Source organism: Apodemus sylvaticus, chromosome 16 (genome assembly GCF_947179515.1).
Source record: "Apodemus sylvaticus chromosome 16, mApoSyl1.1, whole genome shotgun sequence".
Lineage (NCBI taxonomy): Eukaryota > Metazoa > Chordata > Mammalia > Rodentia > Muridae > Apodemus > Apodemus sylvaticus.
In genome coordinates, this window is record NC_067487.1 from 17,335,813 (window position 1) to 17,356,693 (window position 20,881).

A 20,881-nucleotide genomic window follows, 5' to 3' on the forward strand; every position below is an offset into this window, starting at 1 on the left:
AAAAGGGTAAGTTAACAACAGGCACCCACCTAGTAAATACCCAGGTGCCTTGGCATTAGTAGACCGTACTTACAGACTGTTCATCAACTCTAGTGGGCACTCTTCCCACTCAAAGGGATGAGATGTGCCGTAAGGAAATTAAAGCTGTGAACAGGGCTGATGAGGTAGCTCACCAGGTGAAGGCCTTTGCCTCCAGAACTGATTATCAGAATTCAATCCCTAGGACCCACCTGTGAAAGGAGAGAGCCAAGTCCCACAGGTTGTCCTCTGATCTCCACAGTTGTGCGCTCTCTCTCTCTCCCTCTCCCTCTCCCTCTCTCTCCCCCTCTCCCTCTCCCTCTCCCTCTCTCAGGGAGGATCTAGTAACAGATTCTACACCTTGAGGCTAGCTTTCATGCTCTCATTCTAATTCAGTTGACTTCCCCACACACTTCTCTCCCTTCCCCATGACACCCCTTTTCAACTCACAGACCACGATGTGCTATTGCTCTCTCCGATCCTCCTAAAGCCTCCTCCCCTTCTCTCCCTGTGGGGCGGCTCTGTTTTACTCATTTCCTCCATGCACACCTATTAAATACACACATATAAAACCTCAAGCTAGGATGTGCGTGGCAGAGAACTTTTGTGCTTATCTCTTCGAGCCCGTAGTCTACTCATTTTTCTACAAATTTTCCTTATCTCCATGGCTGAATAAAACCCCTTTCTGTATAGCTTCTGCAGTTTTGCTATCCACTCCTCTGGTGGACACGTAGGCCGATTCCACTTCCTTAATATTGTGACCAGAGTGACATAAACACAAGTGTCCTTTGTGTACAAGTCAGCGAGTAGTGCAGCTGGGACCTGTGCTGGTTCTATTTTTAATTTTTTTGAGAAAACACACTGCTTTCCATCACTAGTTTATACCTCATTGTAAGCCCCCCTTTCCTTAATCTATGATATTATTTGTTGACATGACAACCATTCTGACTGATTAGTATTTACTATTCCTCATCAAGGAGATGAAAATTATAACTATGATAACAATTTATGTTTTGAAAGGAAAAGGGACAAGGTGATGCTCAGTTGATATTGACTTGCCAACTAGGTGACCTGAATCCAGTCTCTGGAACCCACACAGAGGTAGAAGAAAACTGACGTCACCAAGTCATCCTCTGGTGTATGTGCACTATGTGCCATGCACACATGTGTTCAGGCCATGACTGGACATTACTTGTAGTTTTAGATATTTGCATTTCAAATGACAATTTATCTATACTCCTCTAAAAAGAAAACCAAACAGATAAAAATAGAACAAGTCAGCAGAGATATATCCTCCTCACTAATACCAGACTACTCCACTACTCCACTGCCATTTTCAAAGCTATCACACACACACACACACACACACACACATGCACGAGGATATGCAAACCCTCCCCTTTCCCCAAAACAGGAATGGATTGTGGGTGAGAAAGGGCAGAGTTCCCTTGCCAGGTGGGCCTGTTCTTGGGTTCTGAAGGAGGCGGCACTGGAGGAAAGACATCTTCCGAATCTGGTCACTTCTCAGCAAAACATCAAACCAAATACAGCTCCTCATGTGCCGTGCCACCTGTGTAAGCAGTGATACTGGGGTGCCTTTTCTAGCCATCTCATCATAAATGGGGTGCGGCTCCCTTTGGGTACAAGTTTACAGACAGTATCCTCAGTGCTGACCAGTGGGAAGGAATCCCTGCTAAAACATTTCTCCACAAAAATGGAAATGAAGGCAGTGGTCCTCCCTGCCTGCTTTCCTCCAGTCTCACAGGATCACAGGCTCTTCCCAGCCCTTCCTGGGGGTTGCTGTTCCAAAGCACATCAGGCCCACCAGTGCCCAGTGCCAGCGTGCTTACCAGCCTACTCTGTATCTGTGAGTCACAGATGGGCTCAAGAGCCACAGGTTTTGAGTCCAAGCACACTTTGTAGACAGGCAAAGGACACTGTTTGCCATAAAGCTATTTCAGGTCCTTGTATTTATGTGGCTTCATGTACAAGTCCTCTTTCTTGGCCCTTATCTGCTTCCTTGAAGCAACATATGGTGTCAATAAAAGCTGACACGGCTGTGCGGTCAGATGGCCAGGGCTCTGCTTTCAGACTTGGTGAACAAATACAGATGGCCTTCTGCATCCAAGAGTTCAATACCCATGGATTCAAACAATCTCAAGCTAAGAAATAAAAAAAAAAATCAGAATATGCTACTTTTTTAAAGCATTGGCTTTGTATCGATAAGTAGTCGAGGTATGATAGCCTCACCCAGGATGATGTGTATGTGTACAGGAGATATGCAAACACAATTCCATTTCCCACAAGAGATTTGAGCACCTTAATTTGCCTGTCTATGGCCCCTGGAACCAATCTTTGAGGATTCTGAGGGACTGCTGTAGGAAAAAACACCTGGATACCAAGACACTCAAGGTAGTGGTGACACTCAAACACAAGAAAACCAGCCCTCTGTGACAGACTGACTTGGGAGTCATTTAGATAAATACCCTCCAGAAGGTATTATTACACGATGGGTCTATTTCCAGTGTTTGGAAGAATGAAGAATTTCCATACTGACTTCCATAGTGGTTTACATTCCACCAGCAATGTACAAAGGTTCCTGCCGTCATGCTACACCGTGGCAGGGAAGGTGTGACATGATCCCTGCCACTGGAACAAAGCCAGTAAGGCATAGGCCGCGACCGGTGTTGATTGTTGCTAGGGGTAAGGCTTGCTTGTATGTATATATACGTGTGTGTGTGTATATTTTGTGTTATGTTTCTCCTTCAGAGGAATGTCCTCTCTGTCAAGGTTAATGACTCGATGATAATCAGAGACAGCATGAGTCCAGGAGGGAAGAGTGTGGGTAATGTCTCAGAAAAATGCTAGAAAGGTGAGATCTTCAGGACATCCCTTCAGGCTGTGGGAAAGAACTCTGAAAACATGTTCAAAAGTATATAATTTCTCAACTATGCAAAATATAAGGATGCAATATGAATTGTATAAGGAGCCTCACAGATCTAAAGGAGCAGAAGCAGCTGCACTGTGAGCCAGCTTGTCAGAAAGACAGTAAGGAAGGCATAGAGATTTAGGGAGTGGTGATCGCAGGGCAATATTCTAACTCAGGTTGACCTGAGTTCAAGGTCAACCTGGGACACATCGAGTTTAGGTTTGGGCCCAGGCATGGTAGGAATAGTAATTTCAGGGATATCTTATCGTCTGTGCTAGCTATTTCTTTCTAAGACGCAAGGGGACAGGTTTTGGGGATGCTGATTCATGATATAACCAAAAGGGAACCTGGGGTAATGACTGGCTTGATCTGTAGATAAAAAAACTGAACTTTTGATCTGCAAGAGATGAGCTATCCAGAGTTTTTTAGACTAGCAAGAGAAAGCCATCTTGAAAAAGCAGAACAGAGAGCAGTCTGGGAAGCTATCTTGAGCAGAACATAGGCCTCCGGCTTGGACAATTTGACTTTCAGTTGTTTCGCCACTCCCAGACACCCCTTCTCTCAGGAACGCCATCTCCAAGCTGAGGCTGGTCCTTGGCAGGCTCCCCCTTTTCTGAATCCTCACCTGCATTAGTTCTCATGATGGCTGCGATTCTGACTGGGCTGAGATGGAATCGAAAAGCAGTTTATTTGCATTTCTCATGTTTACAGACCACTTGTGTTTTCTTGAGAACCATCTGGTCCTTTTATTAGCTGTTTGATTGGGTTTGTTGTTAAGTGTGCTTAGCTCTCTGAATTCTTTGTATAGCCTAGATATTAAGCCTCTGTCCAGCTGAAGATCTCTCCCGCTTTAGAGGCGTTACTAGATTAATGTACCCATCAATAGAGGATGAATAAAGAAATATTTAACATAATGAATTTGTCTTTCACTCATAAAGAATTAAATTACATGATCTGAGGGGGAAATGGACAATTGGATATAGTGAGGATTTTGGTTTCCTAAAGAGGTATGTATTTGTTTTAATCTCAGGTGTGGATAAAAGGCAGCAGGTGAAAAAAACAGGTGATTATGATTTGTCTCCTGCACTAGCAGGGGTGTGGTTTTGCCAGCTGCAGATAGTTGAATTCTGGGGATTCTGAAAAGGGTATAAAGGGGGGAGCTCCAAGATGGCTGGTGGCGTCTCCCCTGTTGTGTTTGTGGATTGGTGGATATTCTGACAATGAAGATTACACTTGCCCCTAGGAACCTGACACTGTCCCTAATCAGAGGAAGTAGCCTAAATAGGTTATTCCCCTTTTTCCCTCTAACCTTCTTTCTCTCCTTCCCAGTGTTGGGGGACTAGAAAGGATTAGGGTGGAGTAAGAACTGAATGGGCGGTAGGGGTATAAGAACCCAATAAAATAGACTAAAAAAAAAAATCAACAACTGGAAGTAATCGTAAGTGAATTAAATTAAGTCAGTGGCAGAAAAATATTACTTGCATAGACTCATAAAATCCTACATGTGTAGATGACATGAAAGGAAAGGCTATCTAAAGAAAACAATGGGGACATTCTGTCTAATGGGGACAGATAGAACAAGGAGTCTGGCTGAATATGGAGGAGATGGGCTCAAAGCACATTTTATAAGAAAGGCCCTATATAACTCAATACAGTATTTAAAGTCTAAAAATAAGTATATAAAAGTCAGACTCCACACATGGGTATTCAAAACTACTCAAGGAAAACAAACACAGCAATAATTAATATCTTTTATTGTCAAACTTTGAGAGCCAAGAGGCACTGCTTCCATGTAACTGTCTGTGAGGGGCAAGGCCAAGGTAACTTTTCTTTGTGAGTAGACTAGTTTGGCCCACCTTTATATTTATTTTTCCATATAAAAATAAAAGTCCAAGTCTGGATTATCTTTCTTCTGGTTACATCGCTGTTGTTTACGGGTGCTGTGTTCAGGTCACCTGGAGGAACTAGGGACAAAACAATGTGTGGATTCCATGAATGCCTCAGCATTTGTGTCAGGGTCCCTTGAGGTTTGCTTGAGGGGTACAGAGTTTGAGGATGCCGCAGTGTCCCCCCACATTTGACATGGTTATATCTGCAATCTAGGCAGAGCGATGGTACAAGTTACGCTTCAAAGAAGATTAAAAAAAGAAAAAAAAATTAACTTAACTTTTAGAAATAAAAGACTCCAAATGACTTCATATTGTTCTACAGACAACACTGGAGCCAGCAGTTTAAGAGTGGTTTATAAATACAGTTATCTCTCTGGGCTGCGGACCTGTTAGTAATACAGCAGTCACAGGTCACAGCCCTTGCTACATGTAAAAGGAAACTGAGTCAAATCGCCTCTTTCCAAAATACAGCAAGGACAGGAACATCCAGGATCCGGGTCTGTCAATAAAGCCGCCTCAGGACTAGAACTCTGAACTAGGAAAATATACAGACTGTTTACAACATTGCACATCCTCCTTCCCTTTGTGTTTAATGCTCACAGGACAATGATTAAAGTGTTGAGTGTGTGAACGCACGCATGCGTGGGCAAGCACAGACAGCTGAAACAAAGCAAAAACCGGTTACTACGTGTCCGTAAGGATGGCTGCCAGCAGCGCTCCAACAACACACTGTCCCCTTCCGCTGTCTCCCCTCCCCGCTCCCTCAGCCCCCGTGTATTCAGGGAATCAGGTGGGGAGGTTAGTGCACAATCAGTGGATCACTTCCTGCTTCCGAGCTCTGCCAACTCCACCAGGAGGTGAAAGCGCTTCTCCTCAGTAGCACAGTTAAGGTCAATTAGGGTCCACTCTGCAAGTTAAGGCACTTCTGGCTGCTTTGGTGGCCGTGTGGTTTTCTCCCCTCTTTTTTCTTTAAGGCAAGTATCATATCATCTACGAGTACTAAAGCTTAAGAAATTGTGCAGACTGTTAAAGGTTGACAGCTTAATACGTGATCACTGAGGCTGATCAGGTGGGGAGGGAGCCCCGGAGACTCCTCCCTCTGACGACGACGGGTTTCCAGAAGCCTGGACAGCTGTGTATCCAAAGCTGGGTCAGGACCCGGCACTGGCCCAGGCCAAGAGTGGCACGTTCAGATCGGAGAGTCGCATGGGCTGGCCGTCTTCACCTGGAGCTGCCCAGGCTGCTCACGGAGCGCGTGGTGCTATAGCGCTTCTTCACGATCATGCTGATGTAGGCTTTCATGAGCTTGGCCACGTCCACCACCTGCCGGGAGAGCAGGACCCACGGATGGTTACCAGTCTCTACCAGATTCGAGTCGAGAACCTAGCTAAGCAGACACCCACTGACTGCCTTCCATGTGCGAACCAGTAGCTTCCTATGCTAAGTCCAGGTCCAGACTCACAGGGAACCCGGAGATGAGCAGAATGGACCATTTCTAGCCCGGGAGAAAGTGAACTGGAGCCTTTCTTAAATAAAGCATGCGCCACTGGGTAGCTCCTGTATGGAAAGCAGTGATTTTATTTGATGCGTGCTGTCTGACTCTGTGAACTAGTAGACCACGATTACACCAGAGTTGGTACCATTAGGGTTCCAATGGCTATCCTCAGTTAAGAGAGTTTGAAATCTGGAGACCACAGCAGCCTTTATAGGCTGCAGTAGCTACTTCCAGGTCCATTTATCCGGACATAGCTGAAGCAGAAGGGAGCCTAGTGGGTGGGACTAGCCTTACAGGAGGGACCCCAGACGCCCTGCTCACTCCCACTGCACCCAGCCGTTCTCCTGAGCTAGCATCTTCCAAGGATGCTGCTGTCACGGCTCTCCGCCCGGACTCTACACAGCCACCTTCTGGGCTTCTATTTCTTCTTCTGCCTTTCTAATCTGACCCAACCCGACCCATACCGATGTTGGTAGAGCCACTAGCTGTAATGTCTTACACAATCCTAGATTTCGTGGTAGGTTCCTGCCTGCCTTCCCTGGGATTCTACTAAGTGTCACAGCCCAGCACTGAAGCCTGGAGCCCCCTCTTCTCTCTGCAAACTTTCCCTGTCAGTCCACTAAACTTTATCAATCACAGTCCCTTCCTGCCCCCAAAACCCCAAATGCCCTCTTGCCTGCTGTCACTGCCCTTGACCACTCTTTCCTGTTCGCAGCACCCTTTAGGAGGCCTCAGTTGGCTTTTCCTCTTAGTATTACATTTGCTCAAGTTTGGAGTTGCTAGCTCATACATTCAGTGACTTTTCTGAATGCAATTTTGTGATCCAGAATGAACTATGGCCACATGGGGGGAGGCCCTCAGCTCCCTACTGCTCTGTGGGTGCCTCCGGAGTACAGTCTTTTTTTTTTTTTTATCATTTTATTTCCTATGTGTGTGTGTTTTACTTGCCTGTGTATTTGTGCACCACGTGTGGCACTGGTGCCTGAAGAGGTCAGAAGGTCAGGAGCCACCACGTGGGTGCTGGGAATTAAACTAAGGCTCTCTACAAAACAACAAAGGCTCTTCACTGCTGAGCCCTCTCTCCAGCCTCCAGAGTAGAGCCCGACTGCTGTGGGTTCTAGTCATGGTCACCTCCTCTCTGCAGGGTGTCACTGCCAGCAAGGTTCTTTCTCACTGTGTCCCTTCCTGACCCACTTGTGAAAGAAACGGATTTCTGTGCTCAATAGATGGGACAAGACAAATCTGGAGTTGTCTGGCTTTGGCTTCAGGAGAGAGGGCCGCCATTCTATGCCCCATATAGGAAACCTGCAGGGGCTGTTCCTATGGAGAGGCTTGGCCAGTGGTGGCCAGATGGGGGCGCCGTTCTCTTCCCCAGATGGAGTGAATCCTGTCTGCCTCTCTTCCTCTTACCTCACTCGTCTCAAAGAGCAGCTCCCGCTCATCAACCACGATCTTGTACGTGTTGGCCAGGGGTGCGCCGAAAGAGAGGATGTGCTCGTACTGGAAGACTTCTAGCGGTTTGCCCTCTCCGCGCTTGTAGACAGACACGGCGTCTGCGCTAACGCCCAGCCAGAGCTCCTGGGGGAAGCCGCCTTCTTTGCACTGTGGGGGCAGGAGAGTCAGCGTAAGCAAAGACTGGACAAGGATGGCCAGCACACATCCAAGGAGCCACAAGGCCAGAGCTCGCAGGTCATGCTGACTGAAGTCACCATGGCAGCCTCTGAACAGAAGCAGTGCCTCCGTGCACATCCTGGTTGACTTCTGACTGCAGAACTGATTTTAGGCTTCTTAGAAGACAAATGGGTAGCCAGGCGGTGGTGGCGCACGCCTGTAATCCCAGCACTCTGGGAAGCAGAGGCAGGTGGATTTCTGAGTTCGAGGCCAGCCTGGTCTACAGAGTGAGCTCCAGGACAGCCAGGGCTACACAGAGAAACCCTGTCTTGAAAAAAAACAAATCCAATCCCGCCCCCCCCAACCCCCCCAAAAAACAAAAAGAAAACTAATGGGTAAGGCCTATGCCTTGCCCTGGTGTTCCCTTGACGTCTCATCTCCACCTTGAATTAACTATTCAATTAGAGTCACCTGCATCAGTCACACAGCCCAAAGAACACACAGCCTGGGCAACCAACATAACCACATCGCCAGCCAGAGCGAGCTAGGTCTGCCCTTCTCTCTGATTCTAGGCCTGGCCCCATCCTGTCTGGGCTGGTTTATCTAGGATCAGAGAGGTGAAGTCTCCCAATTGCTGCGTCTTGGCTTCTCTCCACGAGATGCAGCAATGACATGATGTATGTTCAGTGTAAACACACTTCTGGCCTGATTGCTGACTCGCTTGTACGGTGCAAGGGAGGGAAACCAACAGCCCGAGAGGGAACAACAACCCAGGAATGATCGGACCCAGAGCACAGACAGGTGCTGTAAATTAGGAGCCCAGAACGGAGCGTGCGTAAGACACAAAGTGTCACATTTATATTTATCCATCAGAACAGTGGCTCTCAGCCTTCCCTATGCTGTGACCCTTTAATACACTACTTAGTGTTCTGGGGACCCTCAACCATAAAATTATTTTTGTTGCTACGTTGTAACTGTAGTAACAGGTATGAATTGTTATGTAAATATCTGAGGGGTCATGATCCACAGTTTGAGAACTACTGCGTCAGAACACACATACCAACTACTTTACCACACCCAGGCCAGCATCCTCCCAGATGCAGTTAAAGTATATTTAGATTTTTATAAAGCTTCGATGTGAAGCCATCAAAGATTATACTATATTGCTGCAGCTGAAATAAATCTAGAAAGAAGCTCATCTGTACAGGTGTTGGGAAACTTGTCTGTTCAGAACAGAAGGGAATGCCTCACTGGCTCATGCAGTGTGGCTGCCAGAGAGGACTTGTGGTCTCTGGCACTGACTAAAACCTCCACATCTACAAAGAAAACACACAAGGGAGATGGCCGGATTTGACGTGCAGGCCTGTCTGGCGAGCACCACACTGCTCTACACCACCGGGAAAACTTCCTTCCAGTCAGTGGGCTTAAATAAAGATGGAAGGACGTCACGCTGGGATGGGGCACTGGCTACGCTGAAGCCATGTAACCAGGAGTCCACGCTCCATGATGCCGTTCCTTCAAGCAGATCATCAGGAGGAACAAGAGGGGCGTATGAGCTCGGCACTTCCGCCCTGGCGGCTACAATCTGGAATGTTCTAAACTCTGAAAGGTCCTAAGTGCTGACTCGAGGAAAAGAATATTTAGATAGAGACCGGGAATGGAGCTCAGGGGTAAAATGCTTGCCTTTGCACCAGAGCCTGGGTTAAGCAAAAGTTAATACATCTTTTACACAGTTGGATTTTACTGCCTGGCAGTGTCGGCACACGCCTTTAATCCCAGCAGAGGCGGGTGAATCTCTGAGGTTCAGGACAGCACTTGGGAGTGTAGACGAATGAAAGTGGTTCAAGACCACCGTTAGTAAACCTGAAGCCAGCTGGGCCAGATGTTAATTTAGCTCAACATCAACAGAAACCAGCCAGCCAGCCAAACACACTCACAGAGGTCATCCTCCTGGTGACTCTACTATAGAAATATTTACTATGAAGGAACAGAAAATAAACCTTTGAGGAGAGTTGACAGTATTGTTCAGTGGGTAAGGTGCTTGCCTCCAAACCTGACCACTTCAGTTTACTGACCTTTGCCCTCTTCCTGATTGTCAGACACGCACGCACGCACGCATGCACGCACGCAGGTAAAAACAAAAACTACTGAAGAAAACAACAACAAATAAATCAAAACAAACCCCCTCTGGGACATGAGGGTGCTAATGGTAAGACTCAGAAGGCACAGAGGCAAATGGTCCCTCCTGTCCCTTTTCCCGTGTGACCCAAGGGAGGTCCGGGTGCTGACACAGCTCGGTCAGGCCGAGGCACCTGTCTACCCAGCCAGCGCTCACCTCCACATCGAAGAGCGTTGAGCCGTACCCAGGCCATTCCTTGATCAGGGCCATATACTTGGCCATGGCTCGTTCCTGGTTCACTCCCTGCAGTTTCTTCCACTTGTCGATGATGCTGGCCCGAGCTGAGGAGACTTCCTCCTTAATCCACATGTCCAACATCTGCTCCTCCTCCACCTTCTGCCGGACCACAGACCCAGTCCGGAAGCTCCGCCGCAGCGTCCCCTCCAGGAAGCTGGTCCGCCGCTTCTCCAGGCGTTCGTAGGGGGTGAAGGTTTTGGTCGACTGAGTAATGCGAGCCCTGAGTCTCTGCAGAGAATAGACCTCCTCGAGGGGAGGGACCGAGGTGTGCAGGGAGTAGTCACCCTGCAGGTACTGCAGTCTCAGGGCAGCCAGCACTTGGAGGCTTTCCTCAGGGGCTGGGTGGTGGCCATGGATGACTGCTTCGTGGGCCTGAAAGCAGGGGACAGAGAGCAAATGGGTCAGTAAAGCCAGCTGGTCCCCATGCCATGCAGACTGTACCCCAGCCTTCCTTTAAGCTTAAACTTCTTCCCCACAAAGCACCCTGCTACCCCCACGCTTCAGCCTGGATTTCTCCTACCAAAGCAGAGCCCGATGCTTCAAAGCCAAATCCCTCCCCTTCGTGGGCGCCAGCCAGCCCTGGACCGCCTTTCACTCCCATGGTCTCTTGGCAGTCATGATTTTTTTTCTTCTTTTTTCTTTCTTTTCTTTTACAAATTCCCTCTACATCCCGATGCTGTCCCCCTCCCAGTCCCCCCTCCAGTGCCCACCCCTTCTCCTCTGAGAGGATGGAGGTGCCCTGCCTGAGGCTCCCCTGACTCTGACACACGAGTCTCTTGGCATCGGTGATTAAACTGAGCGCGTAAGATTTCATTCCAGAGTGAGCGGCTAGCTTCTCCTTGCTGGTAAATCTACTACCGTGCCTGATCCTAAGGACTCCAGCAGTTGTTCATTTATCTGATGCAGTGATGGCTTCTCTCCTGCCTCCAACAAAGGAAAAGAATCTGCCTCTCACTGTTCCTTTTACCTGTTCAAACATAAACGCAAACTCCACGCTGTCTTTTGGCACGCTGTCGGTGTCCAGGAAGCAATAAAGTTTGAAGTAGAATTTCCACGGTGCGTCCCCAGCTTCTGATGTGGCAGCTAGCCTGCAGGCAGGACACACAAGACTCAGAGCAAAACTAGAAACGGCCCTGGATGACCCACAGAGGGCTGATTTCACACAGCTCACTAAGGATGAAGGCGTCCTACCCATGGAATGATGGGGCAAAGAAATGACACAAGGGGTTGTCACACACACACACTAGCAAGGCAGTACTCGTCAGAATTCCTCGGTAGTTTAGCCAGAGGGAAAGTGCTTCCAGCCAGGTTCCACTTTAGGACAACAAGGAGAGAGCTTTCCAGCCAGGCGGGCCAGCAGGGGCTGTGAGGGCCCCTGATGAACTGGCGCCATCCAATCAGTGCCTGCCGCACAGAAAGGCTGTCTGTTCAGGTCCTTTAACAACTCCCAGGAACTCTGAGGATTCAGGGGGCTGCATCCACATGCCAAGCACACAGAGGGGTTCGAGATCAGATCCTGGAGGCTCCCTGCTGAGGGCACTTCATACGGTAGACATGAGAGGCAGTTTCAAGGCTGGGTGTTGGGGTCCCACAGCCTCGTTTCAAAGCTTAGCAGAAATAAGTGAAACCCGCCAAGTCTAAGAGACAGTGAATCCACGGTGAGAGGGAGAGTGCGGGGTGACGGGCTAAGGGCGAGACAGACAGATGGACCTTGAGACCATGGCTCTGTCCCCGAGTCAGGACACACAGGTGGCAGAGAAGAGAAGGTAAACAGATTAACAAGGGTAAAATAAAACCAACGCAAACATACACGAGGGCCGGCAGGGAGCGTCAAAGGTTCTTCCGGCGTTTTGAAGAAGAACTTACTTTTCAAATTTTGCCAGGACGTCAGCCACGATGGTGCGGCTCTCGATGGCCTTGTCCACCTGTCCGTTGTACTCAAACAAGGCGAACATGTTCCTGCTGTCCTCCATGGCGAGGCCCCGGATCAGCTTTTCCACCACCTGGAAGACACCAGAGGCTCTCGGCTGAGACGCTGCCTCGTGTGGCTCACACAGTCAGCGCTCCATCCGGCAGAGGGAGTGTCTGCTGTGACAGGGCCTGCAGCCCCGAGGCTGCCCCCCACCCCAGAGCCTCAGCTCCGCTGCGGGGTGGACAGAGGGGGAGGAGGAACACTGACCTATTTTTTTCTTTTTTGCAAAGCCTCAGTAGTTGGAAAACTAAATGAAATCCCTAAGTCCCATCTTTTATTTGATACATTGAGGAGCCTTGAGAAACAATGGCGACTTCTAAGGATGATTCCTTTAAAAACCTCCCAATTGGGGCTTTATTAGCAACACCACCATCACCACAAGCTTTCCTTGGGCTTGACTTAAAAGTACAGGGAAAATGTGCTCTTCTAGTGCGGTGTTCTCCACAGTCATGTGGCACACAGAGACACCTGGTGGCCGAAGCAACTCGGCACACCCTTCCTTCGTCGTCGTTGTAACTGTACTTTTACCCCCACTGTGTGTCGTGCTCGGTTGCTGGCTGCACTGACCTCCTAGTTTGTTGAGCGGATCTGCTGAGGGTGACTGCCCATTCGGGTTTGCACAGACTCTGTATCACAGGCCCCTGTGCAGCAAGCAGCACGTGGTGGCGCTCAGCCGTCCCTACCTCCCCAGCTGTGGTGTGCGAGTTGATGGTGATCTTGCAGGAACCTCCGCCATGGCAATACACCGTGGACGTCATTTCCTGCCGGTGGATCAGGGCTTCAATTTCATCTCGGGAAGGCACAAACTCTCTGCATTTGGTTTTCTTAAGAGATTCGTAGATAAAGAGGGCATATTTCTCCATCTCGGTCCCTGGGAACTGTTCCCGGATCCTGGGAGACAAAAGGTTAAGACTGTGAACGGTAGATAGACAAGGACTGTGAACCACAGATAGACACGGGCTGGCTAGGGGGCGCTGGGCTGTGAGGATGGCGGGTTGGCAGCAGAAATTGGGAGGCTGCCCCTAGTGGTGACAGGAGCAGATGGCAGCGTCTTTCTGGCTAGGTGCAGCTCCACCTCAGACATGGAAAAGTACAGAACCTCCCTACTTGGGGTCTGCAGCTGCTGCTGCCAGTTTCCTGTGGTCCTGCTCCTAACACCCAAAGTTTAAATGATGCCTTGCATTTAAAAAGATCTGCCCGCCTCTGACCCTGGGGTGCTGGGATTAAAAGCGGGCATGCATCCCTAGACCTGGCCTTTCTTTGTTGATATGGCCTTGAACTCTTGTTCCTCCTGCCTCACCATGTCCGGCTTTAAATGTGGTTTACCACAGTTAAGCAAAATGAGATTTTTAAGCTGCTTTTGCCACACACAGAACAATAAGGTGAAAGACAGGCTACTCAGATTCACCTAAGTAGTCACTTTATTACCTAAATGTATTCATAACCTCATGCTCTCAACCTCAGAATAAAATCTAGTAAGAACTCAGAGCGCACGCGTGCGCAAACACACACACACACACACACACACACAGAGAGAGAGAGAGAGAGAGAGAGAATATCCAAGCTGGGGGTTTCTATAGAGAGCAATTCCATGTACCCAGCATGAACACAGCAGGATGCTATATCCATCGTGGCTTGGTTCTTTATACAGGGCAACAGGCCATCTAAGCCCTACAAGCTTGCTCGAGGGGACCTCTGGTGTTGGGACAGCACATCGTGCCTCTCTCAGGAGCCCCGCCAGCCTCTTTCAGAAGCGCCCCCTTGCCCAGCACTTTACCTTTTCAGGTGGAACTTGAGGTACTTGAGGATCCCCCGGCTCGGCAGGAAGGTGCAGCTGAGGCACGTCAGGATCTGCCAGCTGTAGAGGTTGCCCACGCTGCCGGGGTGGGGCACTTTATTGGTCTGCTTGATGAGCTGACAGTACAGTTCGTCCCGCAGCGGCCGCAGGTCGTGGCCCGTCTGCAGGATGCCCTGGATGATAGGGATGGGGTCGGACATGGACTCCAGTTGCTGCAGTGAGTTGAATATCTTGATGGCTTCATCCTGAAGGGTTGTGTAGCCTTTGTCTTTAAGCACTAGGAAGACAAAGCCAACTGAAGTCACCAGAGGGCCTAGAAGTGGTTACGATGGGTGCCGGGGACAAAAGGAAGGGAAGAAGGTGGGTACAAGCAGCCAGTTCTAGTCAGTGTCCACCCAGAGGTGACTGAGCCACACTGCTCTGTTAAACAGCTGAAGCTTCAGTACAGAACCTGCTCATTTAAAACCTGAACTACAGCTGGACAGCTCCCTCGCTCAGAGCAGGGTATGGTCTCGAACCTATTTGCCCTGACTTGAAATGACAGGTTACATCCTGCGATCCATTAGAACTTGAAAATACCATCAGTCAAAACTTCAACTAGTCCTCTGCACACGGGAACCTCGCCTCACACGTCTCGGATTTGCTGAGTCCCTCACACAAGCTGCTGCTGCTAACAGCGTGCAACGACGCCCATTTCATGGCGAAGGGAGGAAAACAGACAATTCACTGGATGTTGTGTTGATATTAGAGATGGAGGGCCGCACAGGCACACCTCTCTACCACAGTCCAGCAGGTGCTGTGTACTCTAAGGCTTACTCTGAGTTTGTGGAGAATGCAGGCATTCTCTGACGTCTCTCTGAATCAGCGGGTCTCAAACCTTCCCATTCCTAATGCTTCTTTAATGCAGTTCCTCCTGCTGTGCTGACCCCAACCATAAAATTACTTCACTGCCTCTTCATAACTGTAACTTTGCTTCTGTTAGGGATTGTAAATATCTGATACGCAGGATACCTGATCTGCGGCCCCCAGAAGGGTCGTGACTCACAGCTGTAAACCACTGCTTTACAGCTTTCCTGTCTCTTTCCTGTCTGCAATGACTTAGAGACTCTCTGAGTTAGCAACGCTTCCCTGCTAAGAGCCAGGTTAACAGGATCTGAGGATGCTGAGGGCTCTCTGAACTCACAGTTGAGATTTATGTCCCCGTAGGGAAGAGGCAGGAGCGGGGAGTGCAGCGGGTGCTGTGTGTAGCGGAGGATCGGGTTCCGCTTGTAAATCTGCTCCACCACGTCAGAGTTCAGGCAGTTCTCCTGCAGAGCAAAGCAGCCATTTAGACAGAGCAAGGAGGCCGAGTTCCGGGAGCACCCACACTTAGAGAGGAATCCAACTGTGCTTCCACACAAGGAACGTGTCAGAAATTACAGGATACCCAGTGCTGACCATTTCCGGCCAAAGAGACTCCAACCTGGATTTGAGCACAGACCCCAAGAGCATGTGACACGGCTCAGCCTCGGTTTCAAGTGCGTATCTCTGCATGGTATTAAAGCTCCTCATCCCTGTAGCTATCCACATGTCTACTCAAAGAATGATTCTTCTTCATGTTTGCCATCAATCACATGATCGCCAGCTATAATTCATTTCAAACACATTTTGGTGGACTTTATATTGTGAGTCTTGGGACAGGATCTAGGGTAGCCTTAGAACTCATGACAATCCTGCTCTGTCTGTCAACTGCTGGGATTATAAACATGCAGCACCACAGGCTGGCTTTAATTATTAATATTAATATTATTTATTTATGGCACTTCTTTTAAAGATTTTCTTTTTAGTTATGAGTATATGCCATAGATGTGTGGGACCTGGAGAGGCCAAAAGAGAGGGCGTCGTCATGTTCTTTGGAGCCAGAGCTAGAGGTGGCAGTGAAGTCCCCAACAGGGGTCTAGGGACGGCACACTGGGTCTCCATGACAGACAACAGCGAGCGCTGCCTGGCCGGCCCTTCCCTGCTTCTTCTACACTTGAAAATGACACACGTCATGCCCACGGGGAGGAGCCCCTTAGGCCTCTCTGCCCTGAGCTTGAGATCTTCTGACAGAATCCCATCCTGTGTGGATGCTTGCCCCATGCTACTGTGGGACGTGGAGGCAGCAGCCACATCTAAATAAACAGCAGGGCTGGGGACAGGCACTGAATCATCCTTCCCCAGAAATGGCATTTCCAGTAGGAAATCTTTCCAATAACACTCATGGAGCTGGAAAAAAAGTGGTGACTTAAACCTTCTAGTTAATTGGGATAACTTGTCTCATTTCTGAAGACGCATTCTTTTATATTTGGAAAACCCTATTTATTCTCTGAATGTCTGAATTTGCAATTAGAGAATGAAAATAGGTGACACGGCTTTGATTTTAAAAAATGTGCAGCTTGACATGTTAAAAAAACAACCCGCCTCCTCTCTCCAAAGGAAGCTTCAAAAAATATTTTCAATGCTAAAACTGACATTATTTGTATTTAGGGTTCAAGAGGAAGCCTGGGTGTGTACTGGAGAATAAGAATATACTGCAGCTTGGTCTCAGGCTTCTAGAAAACATACCACACTGGAATCAGGAAGCCACTGGGTTTGGGTAGGAAATTACGACCTTGGCTGTATCAGACTCTCTCCACTCTACCTGGGTCCACAGCTCCGGGAGTGAGGTTCACGGCAGCTGGTGGCGAACCATTGGTTCTTAAAACCAACACACAGTTACTAAAGAATTAAACTGACAAGCCGGGAATGGCAAGTTAATGACATCAACGAGATGTGTTATTTCTGGCTATTCCGAGGTAGCTGACAGGGATCCCAAGTGTTCTACAACAATCTGGGCTCTCAGTTTCCTTTCAGGTGGTGGGGATTGAACCCAGGGCCTTGCACACGCCAGCCAACACTCTACCGCCGAGCTATATCCCCAGCGCTCCAGTCTGGGCTCTTTGTAAATCTACTTCTGTGACCTAGAACTGAATACTAAGAAGTGAATCACTGACTTCTGAGGTCTACAACTAGGCAGAGGTGACCCTCGGATGGCTTGAGTGCTCCCTACCCAGTTTACACACGATCTTCTGTCTATGCAGTGTGCCAAGTTTTAACACGGGACATTTGTAATGTAAAATTTCACTTAAAATCTCACTTAGACTCTTGAAAAATAACCAAGCATTAGTGGAAACCGTGCTGGCCAAACTCTGGGGTCTTTTCTGGCAAGGGGATAGTCCACGAGGGGTTCTCGGGCTTCTTTTCCCACCTTAATATCTTGGATCAGCTGCTGGGTGGGCGTGTCAATTGGAGCCTTGGTGTCGGTCACGTTCTGAATGGCGCTGGACCACCGAGTCGCCTCATTCAGTAGTTTCGTGTAGAGTCGGTAACAGTGTTTGCGCCCATAGACCGTGACATTCCAGTAGCCTGCAAGGCAGCACGGCACAGAGGTCAGCCACACCCTCTGCGGCCAAGGCTTGAGTCACGAGGCTTGAGATGATTTAAGTCAGTAAAGCACGAGAGAATTCTACACATGCTTTGTCAGGCACTAGGTATCCAGTGACAAACAGAAAACACTGGAGTTTGTGGTCAAGAGAGGACATATTAAAGCAAGAAAGTCCATCTCTCTCAAAGGAACACTGGGGGCGGGCTAATGCCCTGTTCTAGGAACAGGCACAAGAAGGCAGATGTGTACCCCATCCTGGGATTCCTACCACCTCCAGTCTCTCCTCTTCCCTTCCTCAGCCCCACCCCCTAAGCGGAGACCGACGCTGAAGAGTGTATGCTCAGACAAGATGTGCGCCATCACCCACATCTGACACAAACGGAGTGACTGCATTTTAAAAAGTCCTATATCACAACTAGAGACAGAAACCAAGAGAAGAATCATACAGTACTACAAATTAGGGGAAAAAAAAACAACCCAAGCAAACCAGCCTTCCTACACAGCAGTTTCTTATGCACTAGGCTAACATCTGATGACTCTAAAGGTCTCTGTATTTTTGTTGTTATCTTTTTCTGCATTCCTGAAATCCACTATAACTTTAAATACAAAGCCTTTAGAGCCGAGCAGCTCAGGAGGAAGATCAAACACATTTCTCTTCAGGTGGAGGAAGCCAAACACAACATGTTATTCCCTCACTGGGGCGAGCCCCGCCTCTGAGGTCTGTCACCGGGCCCTCGGTACCTGTCTCTTTGAATATCTTCTCGTCTGGGGGCACGACGGAGCACAGGCTGTTGAGCACCAGAGTGCCTAGTTTCAGGGCGTTCTTCTCTGAGCTCTTGTAGTAATCCAGGGAGTTGTGCGTGAGCACGAACCAGCGCTTCTTCAGCTTCAGGGAGGACATCTTCGGACTGTTCTTCACCTCCTTGTGCAGCCACCCTGGAGAGGAAGGGCCAAGCGTCAGCTGGAAGTCGGCGAAGAGGGGCTGGGGGAAAGGTAACTCCAAGAGTGCTTTTGGGGCACACTCGAGGCCATGGCACCCAACCCTAGCCCGGAAAAGCGGAAGCCAAAACCCTAAGTGTCATGGCCACACATCTGCCTACGGGGGCCAGACATGGCTGTGATCATTGCTTCCCCTCCCTGCCCCCCAACTGCTCTGCTCAAGTAACTTGGAGAAGCTGTTTAAGGCTGCGGGTATGGCTCTCACAAATGGTTTGCTTCGTAAGCGTGGGAGCCTGAGCTCGGAGTCCCAGCAGCCCTGTGTGGAAACCTGGCGCAGTGGTCTGCACCCGTTATCCTGAGCAGGAGGATTCTCTGGACCCCAGTGACCATCTAGTCTAGATGCGTGGATGAACTCCAGGCTTCAAGCCCGTGAGGTAAGAAGACAACGAAATATGGCTGGCGGTCACCTCTGACGATGAACTCCTGGCCTTCCACCCTGGTGTCCCCCTTGGATCTCTGCAGTAGGGTTATCCAGTGGTGCATCTCCTCTGGAGTGTCTGCGTTACAGTGCAGCACCCGGTTGGCCGTGATGATCACAAATGAGTTGGGTCTGAGGGAAGAGACGGGGTGAGAAAGGAAAGGCTCTGAGACCCAGTGTGGGCATCGCCTGTCTGTAGCGAGGTTTCATGGCCTTGTGTCGCTGGCAGCGCAGGGCTCCCCGGGAGATACTGGAATGCTATTTATATTTCACGTTAAGGCGAACCTAGCTCATATTTCTGGGGCACTAGCTTTATGCATCATTAACCTTTATACTTGGAGCAAAACATTCATCCCGAAAACGCCTGAGAGGGAATCCGTTCCTTCCGCCAGACTTTCCAGAAGAATCTCGTCCGGAAAGGCAAAATAAGGTAACCACCATGGGTTTTTTTTTGTTTGTTTGTTTTCTTTTGTTTTCTTTTGTAATGCATCTCTAAAACTATTTCTTCCTAACTCTGGATATAGCTTTGGATAATATTGCTGCGAGCTGGAAATGAAATACCAGACAGTGGTAACAGACGAGGATTAGCAGGTAGGTGTCAGTGGAACAGGTTATGCCCTTGATCGTCCCTGGTACAAAAAGCTGCTGGTGCCCATGCTTTCCAAGCCACTCAGTAAGGGCCCATGTCCCAGATGGGGATAAAGTGATCCTGGAAACTCAGGTTGTGCTGCCGCTCCTGTCTGCCAGTGTTCAGGACCCTTCAGAGTTCCTTATGTAGCTGCTTATACTGCTGACTGAGAACTCTCTTCTGAGCTTTCAAATGTTCTCTGTAGCACAGCATCACTGGAGTTCAAGAAAGAAAAGGTTAGGCAGGCTGCCTGTCTGTGGCCAGAGGTCCCTTAAAAACTATAGCTGAGGGCTGGAGAGATGGCTCAGTGGTTCAGAGCACTGACTGCTCTTCCAAAGGTCCTGAGTTCAAATCCCAGCAAGCAACCACATGGTGGCTCACAACCATCCGTAATGAGATCTGATGCTCTCTTCTGGTGTGTCTGAAGACAGCTACAGTGTACTCATATACATAAAATAAATAAAGAATTTCTAAAAAACAAAACAAAACAAAAACAAAAACATAGCTGAGCCAGGCGATGGTGGCATATGCTTTTAATCCCAGCACTTGGGAGGCAGCGACAGTTGTCTTTCTGTGAATCTGAGGTCAGCCTGGTCAACAAAGCCAGTTCCAGGCAGGAACACACAGAGAAACCTTGTCTTGAAAAATCTCACCAAAACAAACCAACAACAAAAAACCGTAGCTGGGAAGGAAGAAAGGTGAGAACAATCAAACAGTAGAATGCAAAGTTTCTGGTACGGCCAGAATTGGGCGGGGAGTTTGTGAAAAGATGCGAGCTTAGGAAGGCAGGCCTTAAGTAAACACAGAATCTGGACCGTGGAGACTGACAGCACAGGGTGAAGTGGTGTTGGCTGACTTCAGGAGACAAAGGATTCCCACCTCCCAACAGCCCCAGTGTACATAATAGGGGCCCCCAGAGCTCTTACTTTGCCTCGCAGACTTTAAAAAAAAACCTTACTATTATTTATATAAGGCTTACTACACTCGTATTTACCTTCTGGTTACTTTAATAATGGCAAAAGTCAGATTTGATTCTGCCTCTGCCCCTAGGACAACTCAGTCAGCCAAGGAGCAAAAATAGTCAGTCAGTCAACAAAGGCAATCTGGAGATGGTTTGCCTTTAAGGTCAGAGGAGAAATGCCAAGGACAGGGCCCATGGTTGTATTTATATTTATTGTATCTATTTCCCATGCATATTATTACCACGTCATTATTAATTTTTAGGCAAAGGAATGCTATAGACTCCCTATGCCGGAATAGCAT

General features: G+C 48.7%; 1 protein-coding gene across 3 annotated transcripts in view; it reads right to left on the minus strand.

Annotated features, from left to right (window-relative positions):
* Positions 1-4,684: 4,684 nt before the first annotated feature.
* Positions 4,685-20,881, minus strand: part of Myo10 (myosin X) — a 207,179-nt gene continuing 190,982 nt past the window's right edge. For all 3 annotated transcript variants that reach the window (XM_052159434.1, XM_052159432.1, XM_052159433.1), the window contains 11 exons: positions 18,980-19,122; positions 18,315-18,509; positions 17,397-17,554; positions 15,312-15,435; positions 14,108-14,405; positions 13,014-13,221; positions 12,225-12,361; positions 11,326-11,446; positions 10,278-10,730; positions 7,742-7,933; positions 4,685-6,159 (listed from right to left, as the gene is read on the minus strand). In XM_052159434.1, coding sequence (XP_052015394.1) covers positions 6,058-6,159; positions 7,742-7,933; positions 10,278-10,730; positions 11,326-11,446; positions 12,225-12,361; positions 13,014-13,221; positions 14,108-14,405; positions 15,312-15,435; positions 17,397-17,554; positions 18,315-18,509; positions 18,980-19,122 — 2,131 coding nt within the window. In that variant the 3' untranslated portion in view covers positions 4,685-6,057. The remainder of the gene's footprint in view (positions 6,160-7,741; positions 7,934-10,277; positions 10,731-11,325; positions 11,447-12,224; positions 12,362-13,013; positions 13,222-14,107; positions 14,406-15,311; positions 15,436-17,396; positions 17,555-18,314; positions 18,510-18,979; positions 19,123-20,881) is intronic.